The sequence below is a fragment of the Callorhinchus milii genome, unplaced genomic scaffold (genome assembly GCF_018977255.1).
Source record: "Callorhinchus milii isolate IMCB2004 unplaced genomic scaffold, IMCB_Cmil_1.0 Scaffold19, whole genome shotgun sequence".
NCBI lineage: Eukaryota > Metazoa > Chordata > Chondrichthyes > Chimaeriformes > Callorhinchidae > Callorhinchus > Callorhinchus milii.
Genome location: NW_024704760.1, coordinates 9,314,645 through 9,341,774, shown reverse-complemented (window position 1 = coordinate 9,341,774; position 27,130 = coordinate 9,314,645). Strand labels below are relative to the sequence as shown.

General features: G+C 41.8%; 1 protein-coding gene across 3 annotated transcripts in view; it reads right to left on the bottom strand.

Moving 5' to 3' along the window:
• Positions 1–27,130, bottom strand: part of anks1ab (ankyrin repeat and sterile alpha motif domain containing 1Ab) — a 197,066-nt gene that overhangs the window by 16,188 nt on the left and 153,748 nt on the right. For all 3 annotated transcript variants that reach the window (XM_042342162.1, XM_007894134.2, XM_042342163.1), the window contains 5 exons: positions 10,022–10,147; positions 5,495–5,566; positions 5,326–5,412; positions 2,847–2,984; positions 2,081–2,257 (listed from right to left, as the gene is read on the bottom strand). In XM_042342162.1, coding sequence (XP_042198096.1) covers positions 2,081–2,257; positions 2,847–2,984; positions 5,326–5,412; positions 5,495–5,566; positions 10,022–10,147 — 600 coding nt within the window. The remainder of the gene's footprint in view (positions 1–2,080; positions 2,258–2,846; positions 2,985–5,325; positions 5,413–5,494; positions 5,567–10,021; positions 10,148–27,130) is intronic.

Sequence of the window (27,130 nt, the reverse complement as noted above, 5' to 3'; positions counted from 1 at the left end):
TTTGAGTTGCCAACTCAGTCTATGAGCTCAAGCCTAACACAAAGCTTGAATCCACAAGTGAGAGTGTGACAGTTTAGTCAGGCTGTCACAGTACCTGACCAGAAACTCTGAATGGTAAACCCTGGGGAGGTGCGAGGAGTAAATTATATATTTTTATACAGAGAGAAAAATGGCTCAATTAAATCATCTGACACAAAAGCACACTTTCTGTCAGATACTAGATATATGTAATCCAGTTTATCAGCTCTTGTTCTGGGTTCAAACGCCGATTACATTATGGGGAGATAAACTGGAGTCAATGGATCTCCCACCAGGCTGCTCAAGCCAAGAAACATACTTCTTCCTATAAAACATTTTTTTTGCAAAATATAGCATTTGATGAATTCATCCATTGCTACAAGTCATCTCCATGTTTTTAAAATGTTTCTAAGCTAATATTATTTTGCAATGTTGACTCTAACTAAAGGAGGTTTTCTTTACCCAGAGGGTAATTAACGTCTGAAGCTGGACCGGTTGCCAGGGAGTGCTGTGGAGCAGGACACTGGACTCATTTACAAAATGATGCTGTGACGGTAGCGTGGATATATTAAGAATCTTTGTACAGTGTAGTGAGTTTGCATTTGTAGGTGAACCCTGCAGTCCAATTTGCACACAGCCATGTTCCTCAAACAGCCGTTTGGGGGATTGGTGGGCAGCACACTGGGATAGAGAAACTCCCTTCTCTTTTCCAATAATGCCTGAACAGGCAGATAGGACCTCAATTAATAACGTCACAACCAAAGGATGGTACCTCTGAAAATGCAATACCCTCCAGCACTGCAATGGAGTGTCATCTTAAGACTGTGATTCCAAGGCCTGATGTGGGGCTTAAACCTTCTGACTCAGAGGCAAAAGAGTGCTACCAAGTGAGAAGAGGGAGGGGGTCTGGATGGGACAAACCGATTTTGTGATTTATTTGCTAGGTCAGCGTTTAAAATCTACACGTTAAACGATATTACCCAAATGTTCCTGTATCATTACATTAGTTGCACACTGGCCACCTTGTGTGATGCGAGCAGATAGTTACAATGCTGATAGGAGGCAAGGGAGTTAGTTATCATGATAGAAATATAAATAATATATTCAAACATAAAATAATTCACACATTACAATTTAATAATGGACTATTTGTCAGAATTTGCTTGGATATCAAGGGACCCACTTTAAGGATTTATTAATGCAGATTCAGTGAGTTACCCTGGATTGTGAGATGCCCCTTGTTCTGCCAAATTATAAAGATATCAGATTTCTTTGATAAAACTATAGACAGATGTTCTCAACTGGTCGTTAAAACCTGCACTGCATATAGATGGCAATAAAAGCCTCACCAGTGTAAGCGTCGGTCTGCAGTCAAGTTACCTCATCTATAAATGGAGACACAATTGTGGGAATTAACCCCATGTGTACCAAAAGAATGCAGCTGTAAAGTACAATTAAAAAAAATACTTATTTGTATTATCGGACAAGTTCATACAGGCGAGCTGGGTAGAAGCCGTCTATGTACAGAGTGGGCTGCTTGTAGCGCAGGAGAACCATGGACTTTTGTTTTGGCTCCCTGCACTTCAAAACATTTTCTCACTCAAAGAAATGCTGGGAAGTGGAAGGTCCGGCCAAATAAGGTGATAAAAGGCTATAAGCAGCCCACTCTGTACCGAGGAGGCTTCTACCCGGGTCGCCTGTATGAACTTGTCCGATAATACAAATAAGTGTGGGTTTTGAGAGGGAAGTACACAGGCATATGCAGGATAGAGGCTTGAAGGAGATGGAGACAGGGCAGGGATGTGGGACTGAAGGAACACATTGCTTTGAGAGTTGGTGCAGGCCTGATGGGCCGAATGGCCTGCTTCTGCGCTGTAAATTGCTGTGATTCTACAACAACTATTGAGGTGCTGTACATTTGGTACATTTGATCTATATCTGAGATTTGCTGAATAATTTTGCCTAAGATGTATTTTATTCTCATTGCATTAAAATATGTCATGAGCATACGATCTACGTCCAACCTGTTACACGGACACAGTACAACTGAGCGAATACTTACAGCAGATTTCCTCATGTGGGCTCGAGGCTTGGGGACTGGTTTTCCAGGCTTTCCCTCTGCAGCCTCACAATCCGCTGAGGTTAAAGACTTCGGAGCAGGCTTCTGAGCTTGTAGTGCAAGCTGGTAGGCAACTTCAAATGCCTGTCCGAGTGTAAGAATGATCTCATAGGTTAAACTCTGGAGAAAACAGCAACAACGGAAAGTTATTTTGATCTTTTGTTTAATGAAAGCAACATGTATTAATTCCCACTTAGTTATTCCCATTCTGAATTTAACCTCACAAGTCTAACTCCAATTGATTAAAGAACAAATCATCTGATCTAATGAAGCATCTCAGCTGTCAATTCTTCAAGTTAAGTCACATCTGATCCCAAGTAACATTCCATAAGATCATGGCTGATCTGTACCTTAATTCCATTTACCCACCCTTGTCCCGCATCCCTTGATACCCTGACCGAATAAAGATCTATCCACCTCAGTCTTGAAAATATGAATGGATCCAGCATTCACTGCCTTTTGGGGAGAGATTGCAGGGTTCCACTACCCTACTACAGCCTCCCCTCGTGCCATCACATCACTTTATTCCCCTACTCCCCCACCCGTGGAGTATCTCTCCGTCTGTCTCTCTCTCGCTTATATCCCACAGCTGATATCGCTTCTCTATCTTTCTGGAACTGAGTACTCCAGATTCTTATCACTCTGAGAGACAAAATTCTGCCTCTCCAGCTTTACTTATTCTGGAAATTGCAGTCCAGTGACAACATACCATATCCACTGTGCTGAAGACGTGACAATAGTGGTGATTAGTCAGCAGGTCTTTAGTGATGTAAGCAAATGTACAGAGGTCGTCGGGATCCTGGGCAGCACAGGAGATGTTCCGGATTTCATGTTCGGCGATGATATTCTGTTGATGAAACAAAAAAAGATTTTGAAATGTTTCGTGCACAGAAACAGGCATTCAGAAAACTGCTCTCCAGTCTATTTCTGTAAAGCACTTTGAGACCACAAGAACTTGCATTTATGGAACACTCATCATGTGGGGTAGCGTCTCAGAGTGCTTAATAGTAGCAGAACTTGGCACCGAGCCAGGGGGAGGCGACCATAGGCACTGTCGAAAAGAGCTTCAAGCGTGAAAAGCGCTATATCAAATGCAAGGATTATTATTATTATTATTAATCTAGAGATGGACAAGGAGGGGGCAAGTTAGTGGGATTGAAGCAGAGAGTTCCAGAGCTTCAGGGCTGAAAGCACAGCTGCTGATGGTGGAGTGGAGAGGATGAGGTCAGAGCCAGCTGAGCGAAGGCAGTGAGTAGATGATCGGGGGGTGAGCAGGTGTAAGACGCTTCCTGTATACTGACACTCAAACTTGGCCCTTCCTTTAGCTAACAAGGCCGAACAATATACATTTTCTTATTGTAGCCAACACACAAAGCATTTACATCTACATTTCCCTCCCTTACACTGTTTCTTCTACACGGCATGGAAATGTTAGCTGTGGAATCGAGGCTGGTACATTGCCAGCAGTAAGGAAACTCCGGTAAACAGGGGAACTAATGGGATGGGAAAGAGGCAAAACAGCGGGTTGTAGGATGTGAGAAACAGTTTAGGCAGAAAGGGAAAAGGTAATGGAGATCTTTATTATAAATGTTTGTCAGGCAGCGCTATCAATGGCAAGCTGTGAGGTTTTAGCTGGTTAGACTCCAGCAGTCACCCAAAACTTGGGTCCCCAAGCCTTGGCGGCTAGTCTACACCTAATACTCCAAGGAGAGAGTGTGCATTCCAATAAATATCTCTGGAATTTCCATGTGTAGGCGAGATGGTTGGCTTGGATTCTCTTAAGCACAGTGATGGGTTTTCCGATGTGTCAAGACAAAGACGCACAATATTTTAGCTGACCCCCAAAAATACACCAACTCTCAACAAGAAATCACCATCAAAAGCACTGGTTGTTTGAAAGGTTTCTTACACTGTCATGTAGAGATCATTGGAATAGAGATATCGTTTCGGGAACTTCACACAACAAGAACTTGCACAATATAAAGGACTTTTCAGGTAAAAGAGTGCCTCAAAGTATTTGTCAAATGCAGTGGTGCACATTGGTTCAAGCAGAGAAATATAGGATTTATAGATGTAATATTTCCAACAGCTGATCAGACAACCATTGTAACAAAAGTTCCGGAGACTAACTGTGCACACATCTTTACTGTACACTGTAGTTAATGGTAATACTCAAAGCAGTATTAACTTACTCAGAAGTTTCAAATCTACAGCAATCCCTATATTTTACAAGAAAAATAAATGTGAAAATATGAAAGGGTAAAGAGGGACATTCAGTGATACTTAAGAGAACAAATTGTTAGATTTCAAGCAAGTAATTGCTAACCAAAGGGTCTGTTTTAGATGACGCACCGATCAGATCAATTTTGCTTTTACATTGCATTTCCAGAGTCTTCAAAAGTGAAACCAAAAAGGAGCTATCGAATTCTAGGTCTTCGCTTTGTCTCCATCACTTGTAGAGTGCGCTTGCCTCAAATGTCATTACAAACGACTGACATGTGAAAGAGAATAAGAAACGTATCCTCACAATCTCCAAATAAAGGCAGCAAAGGCCGGGAAAAGCTGCGGGATGTCAGGAATCTTTTGTTCCTGGACTTTACTGCAAGTCCGAACCTGTTGTTTGGCTGCCGCTTTTCATGCAAAAAACAGTCACTACACTTTACAATACATTTTGTGAAGCACTTTGAGACGTCTCAAGGACATGATAAGGTGCTATATCAAATCCAAGGATTATTATTATTGTTATTATTGACTAGCTGAGATCATAAAAACAGGTTTCTAATGACATTTGCTGCAAACGCAGTCTGCAGAGCCGGTTGCTCCGGCTCTGTGACTTTTCCTGACAATATTGGAGACCACGGGAGTCAGATTCTGGAAGGATTTTCCTAAATTTGGCATTCCTGTTTTTCTTTACACATTGCCTTCAGAGGCAAGCTTGTGATTGACTGAAAGTGCCAGTAACAAATATGTGTATCACAATTACTTCCAATCAAGCAAAATCACATTATCATTTTCCCTTTCTATATGGCTTGTTATTATTCATTAATCTCCACCCGTATTCTACTCCCTATTCTCTTTTGCTTGGTGGCCAACCCCTTCACTGTGAAACGTTTCGAGATGTTAGCCTATGTCAAGGTACTGCACAAATGCAAACTGTAGTAATCACGATGCATTAATGTCATAATTACCTTATTGAAGGCATCAATGAACTTCACACCTTTGTACGTGATAGAGAGGATAATGGTTGGAATCTTTTTCATATGTTCAGTAGATTTCTAAATAAGAACAAAGACAAAATGTTAGAGATTTGCACATATTCAATACAAAGTTAATCTTTCAATCAGCAATAATACAAACCCTCATCTTTGCACAGGCATCTTGTGTAGATTCTGTTCCCTTCAGCTCTTTAATCAACATAGAACCCAAATACTGTAAGAAATAGAAAAGGTAGATGAGATGTCTGTAAGAGTCACACTGCAACGTTTTTGGGGTTAGGCAGATGAACTGCAGCATATCTGCTCCTTTAAGACTAGAGAGTTAAAGCAGCACACCAAGTTATTGACTAACAGAAGCTACATTTCTTTTGTTGATCAGTATCCATTGATTACATAAGAACATAAGAAATAGGAGCAGGAGTAGGCCATTCGGCCCCTCGAGCCTGCCCCGCCATTTAATAAGATCATGGCTGATTTCGAACCTAATTCTATTTACCCGCTCTATCCCCATATTTCTTAAATCCTTTAGTTTTTAAAAATCTATCGATCTCAGTTTTGAATATGTTCAATGACTGACTGAGCATCCACCGCCTTCTGGGGTAGAGAATTCCATAAATTCACTTCCCTCTAAGTGAAGAAATGTTTTCTCAACTCTGTTCTAAAAGGCTGACTATGATCCTGAGACTATGACCCCGAGTTTTAGATTCTCCAACCAGGGGAATCAGTCTCACACTATCTGGCCTGTCACGACCCTTAAGAATCTTATAGGTTTCTATAAGATCACCTCAAATTCTTCTATATTCTAGAGAATATAGGTCTAGTTTACTCAACCTCTCCTCGTAGACCAAACCCCTCATCCCAGGAACCAACCTCGTGAACCTAAGTTGCACTCCCTCTAAGGCGAGTATATCCTTTCTTAGATAAGGAAACCAAATCTGCAAACAATATTCCAGGTACGGTCTCACCGAGGTCCTATACAATTGCAGTAAGACTTCCCTACTCTTGTACTCTAACCCCTTTGCAATAAACGCTAACATGCTATTAGCCTTCCCAATTGCTTGCTGTAACTGCATACTAACTTTCTGTGATTGGTGTACAAGGACATCTAAATTCCTCTGAATACTAACACTACCTAGACTCTCACCCTCTAGAAAATAATCTATTCTATTTTTTCTACCTTGGTGAATAACTTCACTTCCCCACATTATACTCCATCTGCCACCTTCTTGCCCACTCACTTAACCTGTCTATGTCCCTTTCATCCTCCTTGTGTCCTCCTCACAGCTTACTTTCCCACCCAGCTTTGCATCGTCTGCAAATTTAGAAACATTAAGCTCTATTTCCTCATCTAAGTCATTGATGTAGACTGTAATCAGTTGAGGCACTCAAGGAGCCCTTCATCCCTACAGTCTGTTTTCTGCCTGTTAACCACTCTTCGATTCATGCTAATATATTATCCTTAATTCCATGGGCCCTGATCTTAAGTAACAATCTTTTATGTGGCACCTTGTCGAATGCCTTCTGAAAATTCAAATAAACTATATCCACTGGGTCCCCCCATCTAACCTGCTAGTTACATCTTCAAAGGATTCTAAAACATTTGTTAAACACAATTTCCCTTTCATAAAACCGTGTTGACTCGCCCTAATCATATTATGACTTTCTAAGTGCCCCACGACGACGTCCCTAATTATAGACTCCAGAGTTTTCCCTACCACCGATGTCAGGCTAATTGGTCTATAGTTCCCTATTTTTTCTCTCCCACCCTCTTCTTAAATAGCGGTATCATGTTTGCGACCTTCTAATCAACGGGAACCGTTCCAGAATCCAGGGAATTCTGGAAGATCAAAAACAATGCATCCACTATCTCTGTAGTCACCTCTTTTAAAACCCTAGGATGCAGGCCATCGGGTCCAGGGGATATCAGTTTTTAGTCCCATCATTTCTCTAATACTATTACTTTACTGATATTTATTTCTTTAAGTTCCTCACTAACATTGGTTTCCCAGTATTTCAAGCATTGATACTAATGCTTTTTAGTATCAGAAGCTAAACATTTGTTTAGTGACTCTGCCATTTCTCTATTCCCCACTATAATTTCTCCTGTCTCTGCCTGTAAGGGACCCACATTTACTTGTGTTAATCTCTTCCTCTTTATAGACTTGTGAAAGCTCTTACAATCTGTCTTTATATCTCTGGTTAGTTTACTCTCATATTCCATTTTCTCCCTCTTAATCAGATTCTTGGTTATCCTTTGCTGATCTCTAAAACCCTCCGAATCCTCAGGCTTACAGCTCTTTTTGGCAGTATTATGGGCTTCTTTTAATTTTATACTTTCCTTAACTTCTCTAGTTATCCATGGTTGAACCACGTTTCCTGTGGAATTTTTATTTCTCAAGGGAATATGCGTTCGCTGGGAATTATTTAAAAAATCTTTGAACATTTGCCATTGCTTGTCTACCGTCATATCTTTTAATCTACTTCCCCAGTCTATTTTAGCCAAATTGTCCCTCATACCTGCAAAGTTGGCTTTATTTAAGTTTAAGTCCCTTGTTTTGGACTTAACTACATCACTCTCAAACTTAATATTAAATTCCATCATATTATGGTTACTCATCCCTAGAGGAGCCTTAACTTCAGGATTACTGATTAGCCCTGCTTTGTTAATACAAGATCTAGGATCGCCTGTTCCCTGGTTGGTTCCTCAGCAAACTGTTCTAGAAAACTCTCTCTAATGCATTTCATAAACTCATCCTCTAATTTACTTTTGCCAATTTGGATTTCCCAGTCTATATGAAGATTAAAATCACCCATTATTATTGAATTACCCTTGTTACATGCTCCTCTAATTTCCTGATTAATACTCTGCCCAATATTGTAACCACTGCTTGGGGGGGTCTATAAACTACTCCCACTAGTGTTTTCTGCCCTTTGTTGATTCTTAGTTCCGCCCGTACTGATTCTACATCCTGATTTTCTGACTTAAGATCCTTCCTCTCTACTGTTTTTATCTCATCCTTTATTAACAGGGCTACCCCCCCACCTCCCCACCCGTTTCCCATATTGCCTATCTTTCCTATATGTGAGGTATCCTGGAATGTTTAGCTCCCAACCTTAGTCTCCCTGTAACCACGTCTCAGTAATGGCTACTAGATCGTACCTGTTTATCTCTATTTGTGCCATTAATTCATCTATCTTGTTACGAATGCTTTGTGCATTCAGGTATAGCCCCTTTAATTTTAACGTTTTACTATTTCTTCTTCTCATTAATGCCCTATCTTCTTTGTTAAACTCTTTATCCCTATTTGACACACTCTGATCTTCATCTCCTGAGTCGCTACTCTGCTCTACAGCCTTGTCTTTTCTTATTTGCTTTGTGAGTTTGCATTTAACTGTAACCGCCCCCCCTACTCCCTTATTAATTTAAAGCTCTATCTATCTCCCTAGTTATTCGTTTTGCCAGGACACTGGTCCCAGCCCGGTTTAAGTGGAGCCCACCCCGATGTAAGAGCTCCCTCTTTCCCCAATACTGGTGCCAGTGGCCCATAAAACGAAACCCCTGCCTCCAGCACCACTCTTTCAGCCACGCATTTAAACCCTTTAATCTGCTTGTCCCTATACCAGTTTGCGCAAGTCTCAGGTAGTAATCCCGAGATTATTACCTTAGAGGTTCTGCTTTTTAATTTCATCCCTAGTTCATTAAACTCCCTCATCAGATTCTCATTACTACTACTGCCTATGTCGTTGGTTCCTACATAGATCACGACAATTGCATCCTCCCCCTCCTGCTCCAAGTTCTTCTCCAACTGCGAAGAGACATCCTTAACCTTGGCACCAGGAAGGCAACACAGCCTTCGTGACTCCTGGTTGAGGCTGCAGAGCAGAGTATCTGTCCTCCTGACTGTATCGTCCTCTATCACAACCACATTCCATTTTGCTCCCCCCACTTGTGTGGCCTCTTGTACAGAGGTGCTGTGGTCAGTTTGCCCATCCTCCCTACGGCCTTCCTTGTCCACACAGGTTGCAAGTACCTCGTACCTGTTGGACAAGGTTAAGGCCCGAGGCTCCTCCACCACTCCCTCTGGGGTCCCCTAACCTGCCTGACTGTCAGTCACACTGTCCTGTCTCTGACCACTGACAAGATCTGTACATCTACTGAGCCTCAGGGGAGTGACTGCTTCCTGGATCAGAGTATCCAGCTCGCTCTCCTCTTCCCTAAAGCTGCGCGATATCTGCACCTCAGATTCCAGCTCAGCAACTCTCTTGATCTGAAGTTTCCTCCATCACAGACACTCACTGCAGATGTAGCTGCCGGGGCTCAGGCTGCTCTCCATCAACTCCCACAACACCCGCCCTGCCATTCTGCCGCTCACACTGACCTCACGGTCATGTCACTTATTGTTTTCCTGCAGCTCCACCGCAGCTCCTCCCTGCGCTGTCCACTCTCCTCTCCGAATTCCTTCCTCTCTCTGTCCCTCTTTCTCTCACTCCTTTTTTCCCCTTGTTCAGTAGTTAAGTGTGACATCACGCTGACGTCCCTTGTTGTTATCCCATTTTATACTTCTCCGAATTAGCGACTGCCGATCTACACTAGGCTTTATACTTCCACCAGGCTGCAGCTCCTCCCCACTCTCTTCTCCGAACTGAACAATAACGCCTGTGTACTCACATTAGCTGCATATCCACACGACTCAAATATGAGTTTCTCCGGCTGGTGCTGCCAGTTCTGCACAGGTGCATACGGTGCAGCCAAACTCGGTGGGCGAAGGGTCAACCTGGACTCACGATGATCATCCTGTTGAAATATACAAAACAACCTCATTGGTACAAAGTATCTGCAAATCTTCTTTTGGCTCTGCTCAAAATGCGCCGGATAAAATGAGGGACATTCACTTGCTAAGCTGATACTTTGAAGCTCAACAGACTACAGAATAAGCTATCCCTTCACACATGCCGTCCCTCCACAGTCTCGCCCCACTCTACCTCTGCCATCTCCTTTAATGTGACCTGGCTGCTCCCTTTGCTCATAGAATTAGAAAGTTGTGACGGATTTGTGATGAAGATCTCCTGAACATAAACACTTGCTGCTTCTTAACTTAAAACCCACATTAAAAGAAGGAAGTCTTTGCTCAATTGGGCAGATGTCCGACTCTTGGCGAAACCCAGAACTCACAAACACGTGAATGCACCAGAAAATGACAGAATGTCGAATAAATGAAGCAATTATAATCGAATTGTGTTTGAGGATTTGGAGAAAGATTGATACACTAATACATTGCAGTCTAAATGTGAAATTACTGGAAAAAAAAATTACACATCCAAATTGGCTTTACATCCTGTGTATACAGCACACGCCCCTTGCTCAACTAGTTATTTGGACTGTGGTCTCTCACGTTTCCACAGTGGAGCTCAGCGCAGCTGCAAATCAGCGCAAAATACTGACTGAATAATTAAAGCTAGCAAGAATCTTTAATTACTTAAGCCAGTCATAAAGCTACACTTTGTAGTGAAATTAAACTGAAAAAGCTGCAGAAGGTGGTACCAAAATGAAAAAAAATACATTAGTTCCATCAAGATTGAAATTATGAAACAAAGACAGAGAGAGAACTCAGCAGGTCAGGCAGCATCTATGGAGAAAGGAAAGTGAGTCAATGTTTCAGGTCCATGACCCTTCGTCAGAACTGGGGTGTGTTGGGAGGGAGAGGTTTTTAAGGACAAGTTGAGAGGGGGAGGCAGGACAAGGACGACAAAGAAGACAAGGGAGAGAATGTGTTAGTTGATGGGTTTAGTGGCATAAAAAAGGGGGGGTGGGTTGAAACAAAACTGCGGAGAAGGTGTTAATAGTGCAGAACAGGCAACACAGCAAACAGAGGCACAGAGTGTCTGGGGTGATGATTGTAATGATAACAGAAGATAACTCTTCTGGTAACAGAAAGAGGGGGGGGGGAGGAAGGTGAGCTGTTATGGTCTGAAATGGCTGAAATCGATATTGAGGCCAGAGGGCTGTAGGGTCCCTAACAGATAGATAAGATGCTGTTCCTCAAGCTTTCGCTGTGGATCATTGCAACTGCGTAGGAGACCATGGATGGAGAGGTCAGACTGTGAATGGGAGTGTGAGTTAAAATGGCAGGAGACAGGAAGATCAGGGTTGACCTCGTGTACAGAATGGAGGTGTTCTGCAAATCGGTCACCCAATCTGCGCTTAGTCTCTCCAATATAGAGGAGACCACACCATGAGCAGCGGATACAGTAGATTACATTGGTGGTAGTAAACGTAAACCCCTGTCTTACATGGAAGCTGTGTTTGGGGCCTTGGATAATGGTGTGGGAGGAGGTGAAAGGGCAGGTATTACATGTCATGCACTGGCATGGGAAGGTGCCAGAGGAAGGAGAGCAGCTGTAGAGCCGACGGCGGAATGAACTAAGGAATCCTGGAGGGAACGATCCCTTTGGAATGCGGAGAGGGGAGAGAAATATGTGTTTGGTGGATGAATCACGCTGGAGGTGCTGGAATGCTGGGACACTACCCCACGTGAAGGGTGCTATATAAATGCAAGTTGTTGTTTTTGGAACTAAAACAACAACAAAGAGTGCCTTTTACACTGGGAGGACGTCCCAACTGTCAGTGAGCCAATAGATATCTATAATTGATAGACTACATAATATTTGGTACTGCACCATAATATCCTGTCATATGTCTCAAAGCACAGGTTCAGGTTTTTATGCAGTCTTTATATTGTTTAAACATGAAGCATGGTGACATTGGAAGAAAAGACTGAGCCCAACAGTGTGTGAGGGAGTTGAACTGACTGCATTCACGTAACAATAATCACTTAAGCATAATAATAACAATCCTTGATACAGAGCTTTTTACGTCTTCCAGACACATCTTAGGTTAAAGACGCCTTTCTGATAATAATAATAATCCTTGCATCTGATATAGCAACTTATCACACCTTCAAGACGTCTCAAAGCGCTTCACAGAATATACTGTAAAGTGAATTAGCTGTATATTTTGTGGGCGGAACGTGGCAGCCAATTGATGGCAACTCTATACTCCATCACAACGGCTTCCTGTTTAAGTTCGTTCTCATGAGCACTTGCTGTTTAAACCAAGCAATGCAACAAGCACACTAATAGACTGGGAGAAAGATATTACATCATAATTTGATGCAATTTTTGACTGGGCAATTTTTAATAACATCGCCCTCCCAAATCATGAAATGCTTGAGTGGGTTTTACAGAACAACAAACAATTTAGAGCGATTTAGGTTTAAGCCCATGAATAAACTGACAAAAAACAACTGTTCAGGAGGATCACCGTCAGACAAATTTGTTTGAACAAAACAGAAGATGATCTTCAAAATCTAAATTTTTTTCACTGAAAGCGCACAAATTTGTGAGAAGGAAGCAATGGCAAACTAATCGTCATCTAGATGGTAGGCTGAGATAAGGGACACTGCATCTTTATCTCTCTTATTGATTTATTAACGCAGTTTGACATTTATGGTTTGTAAAGCATCTTATGATTAATGACACTGGCCAGTTATCCTACAACCCTCACCAAGGACAGAATGAAAAACGTTTGTCGCATTGCAAGTACTTTGTGCCTCACTGGCTCGCTGCCATCAGGCTTGAAAGGTAATTTTTGTTGCAAGCAACTTTAACTCGATATCTATAGTATTCATGTGTGCAGCCATTCAGTGATGGAATGATACCAAGCGCACATTCAACAACATGGGTAACTAGTAAAATCCTGCTGTGGGAATTTGCGATTAAGTTATCACTTTGAGTTGTAAGTTCCTTATCCTTACAGCATAATCAGTATAAATATATAAAAATAATAATCCTTACATTTGATATAGCACCTTTCAAGTCAGGAGGGAGTCTTAAACAACAACAACAACAAATTACATTTGTATAGCACCTTTCAGGTCGGGAGGACGTCCAAAGGTGCTGGACAGTCAGGGATTTGGATCCGAGCTGGGGGGTTTGAGATCAGGGGTGGAGGGCCAGGAGGGTGACCGAAGTCGTGGTCGAAGAGGAGGGTCTTGAGACGGGTCTTGAAGGAGGTACGGGAGGGAATAGGGCGAAGGGACTCTGGGATGGAGTTCTAAATGGTGGGGGCAGAGAGGCTGACAGGTTGATATGGCGTAAGCAGGTTACAGAGGTAGGAAGAAGCAAAGCCGTGGAGGACCTTGAAGGCGAGGACTAGGATTTTGACATAATATTCAGTCAATTCACTTAAGAGTTTGTTCTTTGAAGCGTTTTGAGATGTCCCGAAGAAGTGATAACGCGCTATATCAGATGCAGGATTATTACTATTATTAGGTCCATCGTGCTCATACAGCTCTTTTAAAGAGCAATTCTTTCAGTCACGTTTACCTGTCTTTTCCGCATATCCCTGAAGTTTACTCCGTTTTGGATATCTATCTAGTTCGTTTGTGAAAGTTAATATGGTAGAGCATACTATATCCTAACCACTCTGTGTGCAAAATATCTTAACTCCTCTTTCGCTCATTTTATATCTCTCTTTTCCCCATTAAGAGTAGAATAAATAAAATAAAAATCGATCAATACAAGAATGCACCATTCAGCAACTTTAAATCAGTGAGCAAACAGATGATCGGTATTATTCCCTATCTATCTCACTCACATACACACACGCACACACCAGCTGGTGAAGTTAGAAAACAATATGTATGTAAAAGAACATCACAATGGAACAGAGAACTCGTTCTGTTCCTCCATATGGGGGTGAGTGAGGGTGGTGGGTACACCAATACCAAGGAGCAATTTGAATGTAAATTTTAAACAGCGGATCAAAGGACTTTTTCACTGAGAGAAAGCAGCCCAAAACAGCTCACTGGAACAGTCACTGGCATCAATGGCAGGAATAGGAATAGGGAGGCAAAGCAAGAAAACAAAGAATGAAAAATCTAATGGAATAAAAGGACACATTTAGTTATTTATTATCTATAGCACATTTCTATTGCAAAAAAAGCTCCAAGTGCTTATAAATGTTTTGTGTGGTCCAGTGTGTGTATATAGCACAAATGTTGAGGTGTCGCAATATCTGCCTCTAAATCACGGTCACTACCACTGTGATTACTACACTTTACAGTAAATCCTATGAGACACTTTGATATATCATCTCAAAGTGAATAGCCCTATATTAAATGCAAAAATTATTTTTATTATTGTGATAATATCACATTACAAAGAGAAAGATTAAAGACTCGTACATGGAATTCTCATCATTTGAACACCAGGAGTTCATGAAATAATAAACATAAAAATGCTGACGACAAGAAAAGCTTACAAGAGCTCATCATTCGCTGATCACACTGTGTAATAGGCCATTTATATTAAAACTTTCCCGTGCGTTCAATAGAAATATCTTGCCTCATCAATACTGGAGTTCACTATAAATCAGTTGATGGAAGCATTGATTAGATTTGGAATCTTTTATGTGTGATTTACAATGAAGGCGATTTTAAAGAGCCTTTGAACATGCGAAAATTTAGCTTAACATTTTTTGGACGACCCATCAGATTGCTCTGAAAAGTTATTAATCTCATTAGAGTCATTCATATGGTTGTGTCTTCACTAACGTTCAAAAGGAGCAGTTGAGAGTAAGTTAGAGCATAAGGAATATAAATAGTTTCATTTTGGACTCCCTGTCACTGGAAGTGACTCACACGCCCACCAGGATTGGGGAACTCGCTGTGTCGTGGGATCTTTAACGTCCATCTGATCAGACAGAGATGTGATCTTGGTTTAAGAAGAACAGCACTTCCAACAATGCAACATCCTCCAGTCTATATGAGGTCCAAGTCCCAACATGTGGCTTGAACCCACAGCCTTCTGATTTAAGAGGCATGAGTGCTACCAACTGAGCCAAGCTGACAGTGAGTCAGTTTCAAGAGCATCACTCATTTTATCTAGGACTGAAACTTAAAGAGTGGAATCTACATTTGCCGGACAATGGTTAACCTCAGAATAATAATCCTTGCATTTGATGTAGCGCTTTATCACACCGTTAAGAAGTCTCAAAGCGCTTCACAGGATTTACTGTAAATTGGATTGATTGATTATTTTGTGTGGGTGAACATTATTCTGCACTTTTTCAGACTTTTTACCTAATTAGGGAGGCAATACAGCACTAAAATGGGTTGTGCACATTCTGAATTTTTAATGAGTAACACACTAAAATGATTAACTAATAAAATTAAATCTGGGTACATTGAAGCACAATGTCCTGTCCTGGAAGTGGTCAAATTAAACATAGAATTATAATATACAGGGAGTATACTATACTATACTATAATTATAATTATACAGGGAGTCCTGTAGCTCAGTGGTTAGAGCACTCGCTTTGCAAGTGAGAGACCTGAGTTCAGTTCCAGGCAGTTCAGGGCGAAACCTTGGGCAAGTTTCCTTATTCCACACAGAGCCTAATAATAATCCCTCCAAAACCAAAAACAATAATAAATTGGTCATTTTCAATCTACGACTGTTTGTGGGACATTGCTGTGCGCAATTGGCTGCCGTGTTCGCCCACAAATATACAGTCAATTCACTTTACAGTATATTCTGAGAAGCACTTTGGGACGTCCTCCCGACGTGAAAAGTGCCATATCAGATGCAAGGATTATTATTATTATTATATTAATAATAACTGGCCTGCCATATTGAAGTGCATTGATGTGTATTATATTGTGTGTCAAGTAATAAAAAAAAGGAATTTCAGACAAAGACTCGTTTTCTGTTTTCCTCTCATCTCTGGAAGGTAGCAGCAAAGCTCCAAGGACACTGTCAGCTCTCCTATAACTTGCTCAAGTACAATATAAAACTGATGCACAATTCGTATGGCAGTATAATTTGGGACTAGAATTGCAGTTGGACATTACCAAAGATATAATCCACTTCAATTAAGCCCACTTACATCCTGTATCCTCTCTACGCTAAAACAGACAGCGCCATTAAATCTATACTGACAGCTACTGGTCATGTCTCCTCTCAGGAATCTGAATTATGGTCCCTCTGCACATTGTTACAATCAATCTAATTCAGCTCTCAGCTCTCAGCGCAGAAGCAAGAAAGGGATGATAATCGCAGACCATTACAGGGGTCATTTTGTACCTTTTCAGACTATTAAAGGGACAATAAAGTGGATTGTTGACATTCTGAATATTTAATGAGTAATATATTAAAATAGTTACCTAACAATGAAAAATTGGGTACACTGATGCATTGATGCACTTCCAGAACAATTCCCGTCCTGGAAGTAGTCAAATTAAAAGTGGAATTATACTTTGAAGAATGATTGTTGGACAATAAAATCATCTAATAAAGTGAACTCGCCCGCCTGACTCCCTCAGCAGATGGTCAATTGGTGCTAAGGTCCAAACCATCAGCAAGGGCAAGAACTGTCTCGTTATGTTAACGAACTACGTCTTAGATTCCGCCTTACATATACTGGAGCTAAAAAGGGTGAAATGGTACTGTTTACAACCAATGGGCAGCATTGGCAGATTATTAACATTCAAGCAATGGCAAACATAGGTATGAATAATAACAGTCCAAATCCCTGATTGTCCAGCGCCTTGGGGTGTCCTCCCGACGTGAAAGGCGCTACACAAAATGTAATTTTGTATTGTGTTGTATTAATAGACCCCATCCTCACCCAGTTCTATTGGCTCCCCATCCCCCAACAGATGAAGTTCAAGATCCTCGTCACTCACCTTTAAATCCCTCCATGGCCTTGCCCCACCCTACCTCTGCCACCTCCACAAACTGTACTCACATGCCTGCTCCCTTCCCTCAGTGGGCACTGGCCTGCTTCATGTTCCTCAACAACACCTCCTTGTATTTGTATAGCACCTCTCACCAGGGTAGGGTCGCGAACCCTCGCCTTGCCTATCCCACCATTGGTGGTTGCGGATTAAGCCTAACTGCCTCACTCTATGGAACTCCATCCTGGAAACCCTCCAACTCGATCCTTCCCTCATCTCAAGGTCCATCTCAGGACCAACACGTTTGACCGGGGTTTTGACCATCTTTCCCCTCCCCAATCCTCCCCTTGGCTCCCACGCCCAGCTCGGGTGGCAAGCCATTATTAAGCACTTTGGAAATCCTTCTGACATGAAAGTACCTGTGTAAATGTAAATTTGTATTAGATTGTTACAATAAAGATGATCAGTATTGTGACCTCCAATAAGACATAGTTTATAAGGATTGTCATGATTTGCTCCCAGCCTTAATGCGTACAATAATGAAAATATTTTCAAGAGGTCATAGTCAAGAGTGACAAAATATTAGCAATAAAAATAAGGTTCAGGGGCTTGTACAGTACATCGTAGGTATATTGATGATCCAACAAATCCAAAACCTAATAAAAAACAATACAGAATCAAGAGTAAAAAGAAGCTGCATTCATCCTGAATTATGGTCTTGTTCCACTGTCGCATGTTAATCTCTGCCTCTGTATTAGCCTGAAGGAAGGGAAATAAATTTCACACATCCCTTGCCAATTTCTACTTCTGCTGCCAAAAAGTGAACGTGCGCAAATTATATATTTTTTTCCCTCCTAGTCACCTTGGGGTTGTACACTTGCTGTCGGTCACGCTCTCAGCTATCAACCAATGCTGTTCCTCAGCTGGGGGCAAATGAGATGTCTCCAGCACCAATGGAGTGTCAGCCCAGACAATGAGTTGAATTTCTGATGTGGGGAGTGAATCTACAACCTTCCGAAAAAGAAGTCTACTTACTGAGTACTACTGAGCCAAGACGACAAGCAGGTTTTATGCTCCTCCAAGGAAACAAAAGTGATTGGCTTTCTATGCCACAGTATCCCACATAAAAGCTTAAAACCCACACAAAATTAATCTGCACACACTATATATCTTCCTTTCTCCCAATATACAGCACCTGATAAAAACAAAGCTATAAGGAGTAACTCCTACCTTTCTATTCACTGTAATTACATACCGTTTCTCACTCACTGTAATAGCTTTATGTCACCCCAGTAATTCTGACGGTTTATGTGCCACTGGATGATGCACTGTTTGATTGTGACAAAAAGGGTAGCTTGTGATTAATAAAACTGCAGTTCAATGTATTGTCAGGTGTGTGGGATAAATTGTGCTTTAAATAAATCTTGTCTGATATTAGTAACTGATATCTCAGTTGTCCAGTTCCTGAGCGTGGCAGGTCCCCTCTATACTCCAGGGCCCTGCCGGTGACAGACCAGCCAGCCTGGCTCATCAGGATCAGTTAGAAAGGCAGACCAGTCATTGGGGGCAGGGATTCTTCTCACTAGCTCTTGTTAACCCTGCACTCCAAAACCCTTAACGGACAGGGTGCTCCTAATTTGACAAGCAATGGGAAAGTTTGCCAGGGAGTGCTTTCAATGACAGGCTATGCGGTTTTACAGCAGTACCCCAAACGCACACTCTGGGGTCCCCAAGCCTGGGCTCTTGCCAGGTTACATCTAACACTCTTCAGAATTAGATAAGCAGGTGAAAGCAGTACGCATTCCATTCCAGACACGGCAATTTCCAAATGTAGGTGGCGAACAAGGAACTGATTTGAAAATTCTTAAGAATGATGATGGATTTCCCTATTGTGTTAAGACATCCAGCTGACAAAAAAATTAGGAACCAAATTACAGCAATATGGATAACAGAACCTCTTTAGAGCAGGGGATTAAAGGATTGTTAAATGTTGTTCTGTGACTTAAAAGGGGATTTGAAACCTGCAGTTTTCTTGTGTTGACTTCACACACATTGTTGTATTTCAGCATTGACAAAGCTTAGAGTCACCCAACCTACTGGCAATTTTCAAGAAACTATGTTTTTTGTATGGTGCTGACATTGCAGATTTCAAAAAGCTCAATAGCCTTTATGTGCTGTATTTATAGTATTTATGTGCTGTACTTCTAGTGTGAGGATGTGGGATGCACTCATCAGAAACAAGGGAGGGAAAGATTTCGAACTCTACAGAATAAAGTAATTTAAAATTGGGAGCAGGTGGCCTGTGAAAAGTGTAATATTTTCTGCCCAGGTGATCTGGGGGCAATAAAACATTCCAATCGTGTCTGAGTGGAGGTGTGAAGCTATTTGTCTAAAAATCATACAGTAGTACCCTGTTAAAACACAATTCATTATAATGTGGGTTTGCTTAGAGCTCAATCCAATGGTTACGATCCAAAAATCTGAAATGAGTGTAGAAAACTGGTCAGGGTGTTTCAAATCACGTGTCTCGTTTCACATTGCAAGACGGCTTCCTGTGCACTAATAAACAGCGGACTTCCTGATCATCAGATCACTGATGTCACTTCCTACATGTTTTATTCTTGATCTGTGCACATGCACAGGGAACGCGTAAGTGTTGACTGACCACTGTTTCAAGGAAGGTTGGGATTTGAACGAAAGCAATCCAATGGCATAAAGGTACAGGGAGCCTTGTTAGAAACAGGGATGATATTAGAAGAGATTTCAATTGTATGAAGTTCTGAAACATGAGAGCATTTGCTCCAAAACAGTTGTTCAACTTTAATAAATCATCCTGTGCCTATTTATTTCTGCATAAACCTCCATTTAAACTCCTCCCTGTAGCTTCAAAATGAATTATGAAAATTGAAGCAGATACTAGAGCCATATAAAGACACTGAAATTACTCATTTCAGAACATCTGTCCTACTGCGAAGAAAATCTTTTTGCACCAGATGCTTTTGTTTGGTCTGGTGTGTATGTGATTGTTTTATCTGCCAATTGTGGAAATTTAATCGCAATCTGCATCATTTCTACATGACTATAGCTCAGTGCTGGCACAGCTTTCCCCGTCTATATCCATTTTACATGGTGAAAAAATCAAGAATAAAACATGAAAAACACATCAAAAGAGGTAAATTCAAACCCCCATAAAAAGAGATCTCTTTCTTCTCTCCACTCCAATTCTTGAGACATTTAATGAGTCTGACTTGTTGAAATATATTACTGCAGGAGCAGGTGTTGCTATTCTCTGAGGAAGTTGATTTGTATTCAGGCTATGTCGGGTTAAATGCATTTTTGTCACAATTAAAATACAAACATCTAAGATGCTAATGGAGTAGAGAAAATAAACCCCAAACAATGCTTTTGATTTTGCCAAGCCACCAGGACAAGAGGGCAGGTTCACAGGCCTGTGAAGAGCAATTTCAGGACAGGAACAATTGGTTTAAATAGAGGGTTAAAGAGAGGTTGATGCCAGGACACTATTTAAGCAACAGCTTCATGATGTCCTAGAAAGTTGTTGGGGGGCTGAAGGGTTCAGGTGAGGAGACTGAAGAACCTTCTTTATCCAAACCTCTCACATCTTGTGCCTCTCCTTTTTGTAAATTACAGAAATGTTCTAACATACAGACCCCCTTTCTGGATTCCAGATGTTCAGTAGTTAGAGCACTCGCCTTGCAAGCGAGAGACCTGGGTTCGATTCCCTGCGAAATCTTGGGCAAGCTTCCTTACTCCATTCGCCTGATATTAATCCCTCAAGAAAAAAAAAATAATTTGGTCACTTCAATCCACCACTGTTTGTGGGACACTGCTATGCACAATTGGCTGCCACGTTTCGCCCACAAATATACAATCAGTTCACTTTACAGTATATTCTGTGAAGCGCTTTGACATGTCTAGAAGACGCAAACGCACTATATCAAATGCGAGGATTATGATTATTATTATTAATAACCGTCCATCCACAGGGAAACATTTGTCTAAACACACAGAATAAAAAACCTTCCCCACTTCCGCCAAACTGGTTGGTTTCAACAACAGCTGCCCCTGATCACTGCTGAAATACACCCTGTTTATTCTTCCCATTTAGTCCTTTCACCATCACAAACTCAAACCCAGGACTGCGTAAACTGAGAACAGCTTAGCCTGGGGTTTAAATCTGTGCTGTTTACGCCCACTTTTGCTCAACTGTGAAACAAAGCTGGTGATTGATGTAGATCTCTTGGATCGGCTTTCTTAAGAGCTCCAGATGAAAGGGGTCACAGTTAAAGAATGGTGGTGGAATAAAATATTGCGGAATTAGTCAACCCACAAGCCTGCAAGCATTCATACTGGTTCTCATCAGTGAAAGAAATCTAAAACCTGAGAACATGTGGTGTATCTTTATTAATTGAAACATAATTCAAGTTCCTACTTTGCTTCTCTCCCATTTACAAGCTCCTGATCTATCTCTGTGGTAAGTAAACCTATATTACTTTACAAAACGTAACTGATGGGCCAAATGGCCTGTTTCTGTGAGGAGAATCTAAGATTCCCTGTATGCTTCTTAATGAAATTATCAACATTAATCTTAAACATTAATCTATGTTTCTACACATTACATTAGATTACCAGTTTATCATAAATGAGTTTACAAATTCTGTGAAGGAGTAGTAATGTAGTTCATTTATTCCCGACTAAAGTGTTCAGTTCCCTCCATTTTTGGAGGTGCATTTTGTGCTCAAAGTGGGGAAGTTTTAGCAAATGAAATGGAACACACTCTCACGTTAGGCACAGCTAGATGTAGATGATCACACCCTATGTTCTGCTGTAACAGTGTGTATGAACCTCAATAACATACAGTGCTCTCTGATGCACCAATTCCTTTTCCCACATTATCCATCCTGTGGCCTCTTGACTCTGGTCACTTTGGGGCAGTTGTTGCCATGGACCTGGGCTACAAAGAACTTGAGACTGTCCAAAAAGAGAAACCTCAGCATAACGCTATTGGCAGGGACCATGTTATAAAGTGAGTTCCAGCAAAATAGGGAACTTCCAGGTCATTGCTAATGTCACTTCCTGGGTGCCTTTATGAAATTAGTGCAGCTTCAAGTGCAGGAAGTGACATCGAGCACGAGCTTATGATCCGGAAGTCAACCTTGTTTTAGCAAGTGAAGTCAGTTGGTTAATGGCAGAAGCGTGGACAGTGTCACTGGTAGACTTGAGCTATAAGCGAGGCTATGCCATATTTAAGGGAGCTATAACGTGGGTTCTCTGGATTGGCTATATATTGCTTCAATGAGAACATCCAGTTATTTCCTTATATGGTTACCTATATGCAGCAGTAAATAGTTGTTTGTCTGGTTCTCATATCAAACAGCTGACACAGAGCACCCCAACATACATCATACAACAACATCACAGAATGATCGATAATATTACTGCAGTTACAGTATGTTAAACGGATTTCCTAAAGATACAAGGTAACAAAGAGGATAGAGCTGCTTACATTATTCCTTCTCTCTCCATACACGGCACAATCTATTACCAGAGAAATGTCTAATTTAGGGGAAAAAATGTTCCAGAAAATAAGCAGACAGAGCTGACAAACGTCAGACCAGCTGAAAGACTCGGGTGCAGAGAGAACTGCTTTCTCTCTCTTCACAAGTCTGACTGCAATCCGCACAACTCAGGCCGTCAAAGACAAAAAAGGAGAGATCACAAGTAAAGCGGTCGGAAGAAATATAAATAAAACATTAAGATCTGACACTTGGATTAAACAACTGAAACTCTGAAAATAAGCAGAATTCTTCGGGAATGAAAGTGAATTCCAGGCTTGGCACACTGATAACTAACTGGAGGTATCCCAATACACTTGTATCTTACAATCTTTGTGACTTTGATATTCAGGAAAGACACTCACCGCTCACTCACTCACTCGCCCTGATCTGTGCTGGGAGGAGTGGATCATTTTGATCTGCCATTGCAAACTTCAAGCATCATCCTGTCAATCACAGGATGATGCTTGAAGGATGGTGCAAACCTTTCAGGATTATATCTCAAAGGAATGAAACAACTTTCTGAGTCACTTAGCGTTCATTCAGACTTCACACATGACCCCACGTTGGCTCACACAAGATCAGCTAATATCAGACACATTCACACCCACCAACAAAAGGTGCCAGTTTCATAATGGGGGGGGGGGGGGTGTTGGACAGAGGATGTAAAGCAGGTCGATGCCAGCTCAGTGGAGAGAGCAATTGGCTTTGCAGGGGTTGAGGAGGTCAGAGGTAGGGTGGGACAAGAACATACAGGGGTTTACAGGTTAGGATCCTGAACTCTGCTGGTGGGTGGGGAGCCGGTGGAGCCAAGCGAGGATGGGAGTGCTAAGCTCACAGAGCCTAATACAGAAAAGGACATAACAACAAAAAAACAAAATTACTTTCACTTCGGGAGGACTTCCCAAGGCACCGGACAGACAGAGTTATGGACCCGAGCTGAGGTAGAGTTCTTCAACTTGTAAGCTTGTAAGAGGCAGGTGATCAAAGAGTTGGTGTAATCTTACCTGGGCGTGATGAAAACATGGATTAGGGGTGGCCTGAGGGGAGAGGTAGTGGCAGTGACGAGCAATGTTACGGAGGTGGGAGAAAGCAAAGTGGGTCAGAGCACAAATGTGAGGTTTAAAGGACAATTGAGAGTCGAGCAAGACACTGAGGTGCCACACAGGCTCCATGAGATGGATGCTGTCAGCACCTGAGGTGAAAAGGTGCAAACGGGAGTCAAGCAGTCTTGTCACATTCAACTGGAGAAAGCTAGCTCTCATTCAGGACTTGATGTCCAACAGGCACTCAGTCGGAATAGCAATGGTCCTGAAATCAAGGGTGGAGGCAGAAAGATACGAGTCGGGTTTCTCCAATACATGGAAGTTAAATCTAAGCACCGAGTAGCAGCATGTAGATATTAAAATGGAGAGGCACGAGGATAGAGCCCTACTGTATTGTATTTAAGAAATATAATTTTTAAAAATGCAATAATAGTCAATAAAACATGGCATTTATTTCCCAACGCCAGCCCAGACCTCTCCTCTCTGTGTGTGCTGCAAGCCTGAGAGATGCCTTCAATCTAAAATTGAGAACATCCACATGACATACTTAAACTGAGCTTTCAAGATGCCTGATTGATGACAGGTTAGATCACAGTACTGCTCTGGATGAAGAAAGCCCTTCAGGCCATTTGATCTCATCCTTCCAGAAGACCCAACCTACCTTCTTCCCATCACAGCACCAAGCTGTCTTTCATATCTTACTGACAATGAGTTACTGAAATGTAATTGCATTGGAGTTCTGATAGAAGTCATAAAACCAAGAAAATAAAAACCTATGTAAAACAGCAGAACCCAAAGGCTGAATTCAACTTCAGTTCCATTTGCTAGTTTATTTTTTCCAAGGAGTACATAGTGAACAGGCAATATGTTTCCTCCTGTTACATAGAAACCCTGCTGCTCAGAGTCAGCAAACCAAATCACGAAGGAATGAAACAGCGTACAGTATAATAGTGGGTCTGAAAGTTATTCAGCATCATAGAAAAGTGTGTGAGCATGTGTAGTGTATTTATCAGGAAATAACCTATTCAGGAGATATAATAAAATGATTTATTCCAGTGAACTACTGAATCGTCAAAATCCAGAACACTCCTTTAATTTAAAACAAATCATCATAGAATAAATAGAATATCTCTTGTCCCCTCTGATGACTCAGACCCACAGACTCCGAGACCCATAGATTGTGAAAGTCCCAAATAAATATTAGTAATCCTTCCATTTGATACAACAACAAACAACAAAATTACATTTATAGAGCGCCTTTCAGGTCGGGAGGACGTCCCAAAGCGCTGGACAGTCAGGGGTCAGGACCCGAGCACAGGGGAGCGGTGGGGTAGGGGTGAGGGAAGGCAGAGAAGTGGGAGGGCAACTGAAGGCACAATCGAAGAGGAGGGTCTTGAAACTGTCCTTGAAGGAGGCGAGGGAGGAAGTGAGGCGAAAGGACTGTGGGATGGAGTTCCAGAGTGTGGGGGCAGAGAGGCTGAAAGCCTGGCCACCGATGGTAGGGCGGGTCGGGTGGGAGACATGGAGCAGACCGGAGCCCGATGAACGGAGGGAGAGGGCAGGTTGGTAGGGAGTCAGCAGGTCAGAGAGGTAGGAGAGGGCAAGGCGATGGGTGGCCTTGAAAGTGAGGACGAGGATCTTGAATTCGATCCTCTGAGGGATGGGGAGCCAGTGGAGTCGGGCGAGGGTGGGAGTGATGGAGTTACGAAACTTGGTGCATGAGATTACACGAGCTGCAGAGTTTTGGATGATCTGCAGCCTGTGAAGGGAAGAGGTGGAAAGGCCGATGAGGAGAGAGTTTCCATAACCGAGCCTTGACGTGACGAATGCGTGGGTGAGGGTTTCGGCAGCCTGAGGGGTGAGGCAGTGGCAGAGTCTGGCGATGTTGCGGAGGTGGTGGTAGGCAGTGCCAATCATGGTCATGATATAGCGCCTTTGACAATGGGAGGACGTCTCAAAAAACCTACTGTGATATGCAGTGCAAATACCATGTGCAAATTGGCTAAGGATGTACTCCTGATGGGAAGGTCACTATACAAAAGTAATTTGTTGTTGTAGGCGAACGTGGCAGGCAATTTGCGCACAGCATTTCCTACAGTCATGAAATGAATGACCAATTTTATCTGGGGAATTATTGGCCAGGACACTCCACTCTCTTTTCAAACAGTACCTTGGTATCTCTAACATCCACCTGAACAGTCACAGGCGGGACCTCGGTTTAACACCTCATCCAGAAGAGAAACACCTCTGATAATGAAGTGATCATCCAGCACTGTATTGGAGCATCAGCCTAGACAAATCTGTCCTGTGGTGGGTTATTTTAACTCATCAAAAGTTGCATTGGGTGGTGGGCTAAATTGTCTACACTGCCAAGTATCCTGGTAGCACAGACAAGAATTTGAATTGGATAATCCTCGTGAAGATTTGAAATAAAAGATGAATCAAACCAATGAAAGGTGTATCTCCTGTTCAACATGAAAAGCTAAAACTAGTAATTCACATATGCCTCACTTACCATCTTCCCTCTCACATCCCTAACAGACCACACTCACACAAGCACTCTACTGGCTCTGGAATCAATTGATTTATACTTTTGCATAATAAAATAATATTTGGACTGATCAATACAATGTTATAGGGGCCAATTCATGATCTTACCATCTATCGCAGCACCACTTTTACAGCGGAGACTGGCTTTTATTCTGTACAAATTGATTGATCGTGCTACTTCATTTTCTGTAACTACGGCAACATTAATTTAAGAATGAGGCCGCATCTTCTACATTCTTTATAATTGGCAAGAAACTGATTATAGCTGAACAATAGACAGTTTACTTTCCAGTAACAATCTTGAAAGAAGCAGAGAGGTTGTGTTTGCTGCTGCACACGGATGGATGCCGATAAAGATTCAGTCTCTATTCTCAGATTTGAAATACTCGTTTTTCTCTTAGCAAAACAATCCATTTCCAATCACATTCAGTGCTCTTATTAAATTATTATTTTGTTAAAGTTATTCGCGTTAGAATATGAAAGCTATGAACAAAACCATAAGACAAGGTGTTCTCCTCCGATGGTGACTTTCCAGTAAACATGGAGGAAAGTGCATTCATCCAAGATATCAGCCAGTCCTGGGCATAGTCAGGCTACAAGGACAGTGCCCAAGGAATAGCAGTGGACGAACTGCTGCTCATGATTCTTCCTCTGTAAGGCCATGTGCTTGTTGCCCTCAGTTTGACTCCAACAGTAAAGATCAGGAGGTTATCTTATGGGAAGCTGTAGGCATTAAAGTCCATTAAAATCCATTTCCAAAGGCCAGTTTTGATAGACCAAATGCCTGAATTTATTTTCATCTGAGATAAAGTTTCTTACCTGCTGAAAATGTTCCGCATTCAAGTCTGAAATAATATACTGGTAATGA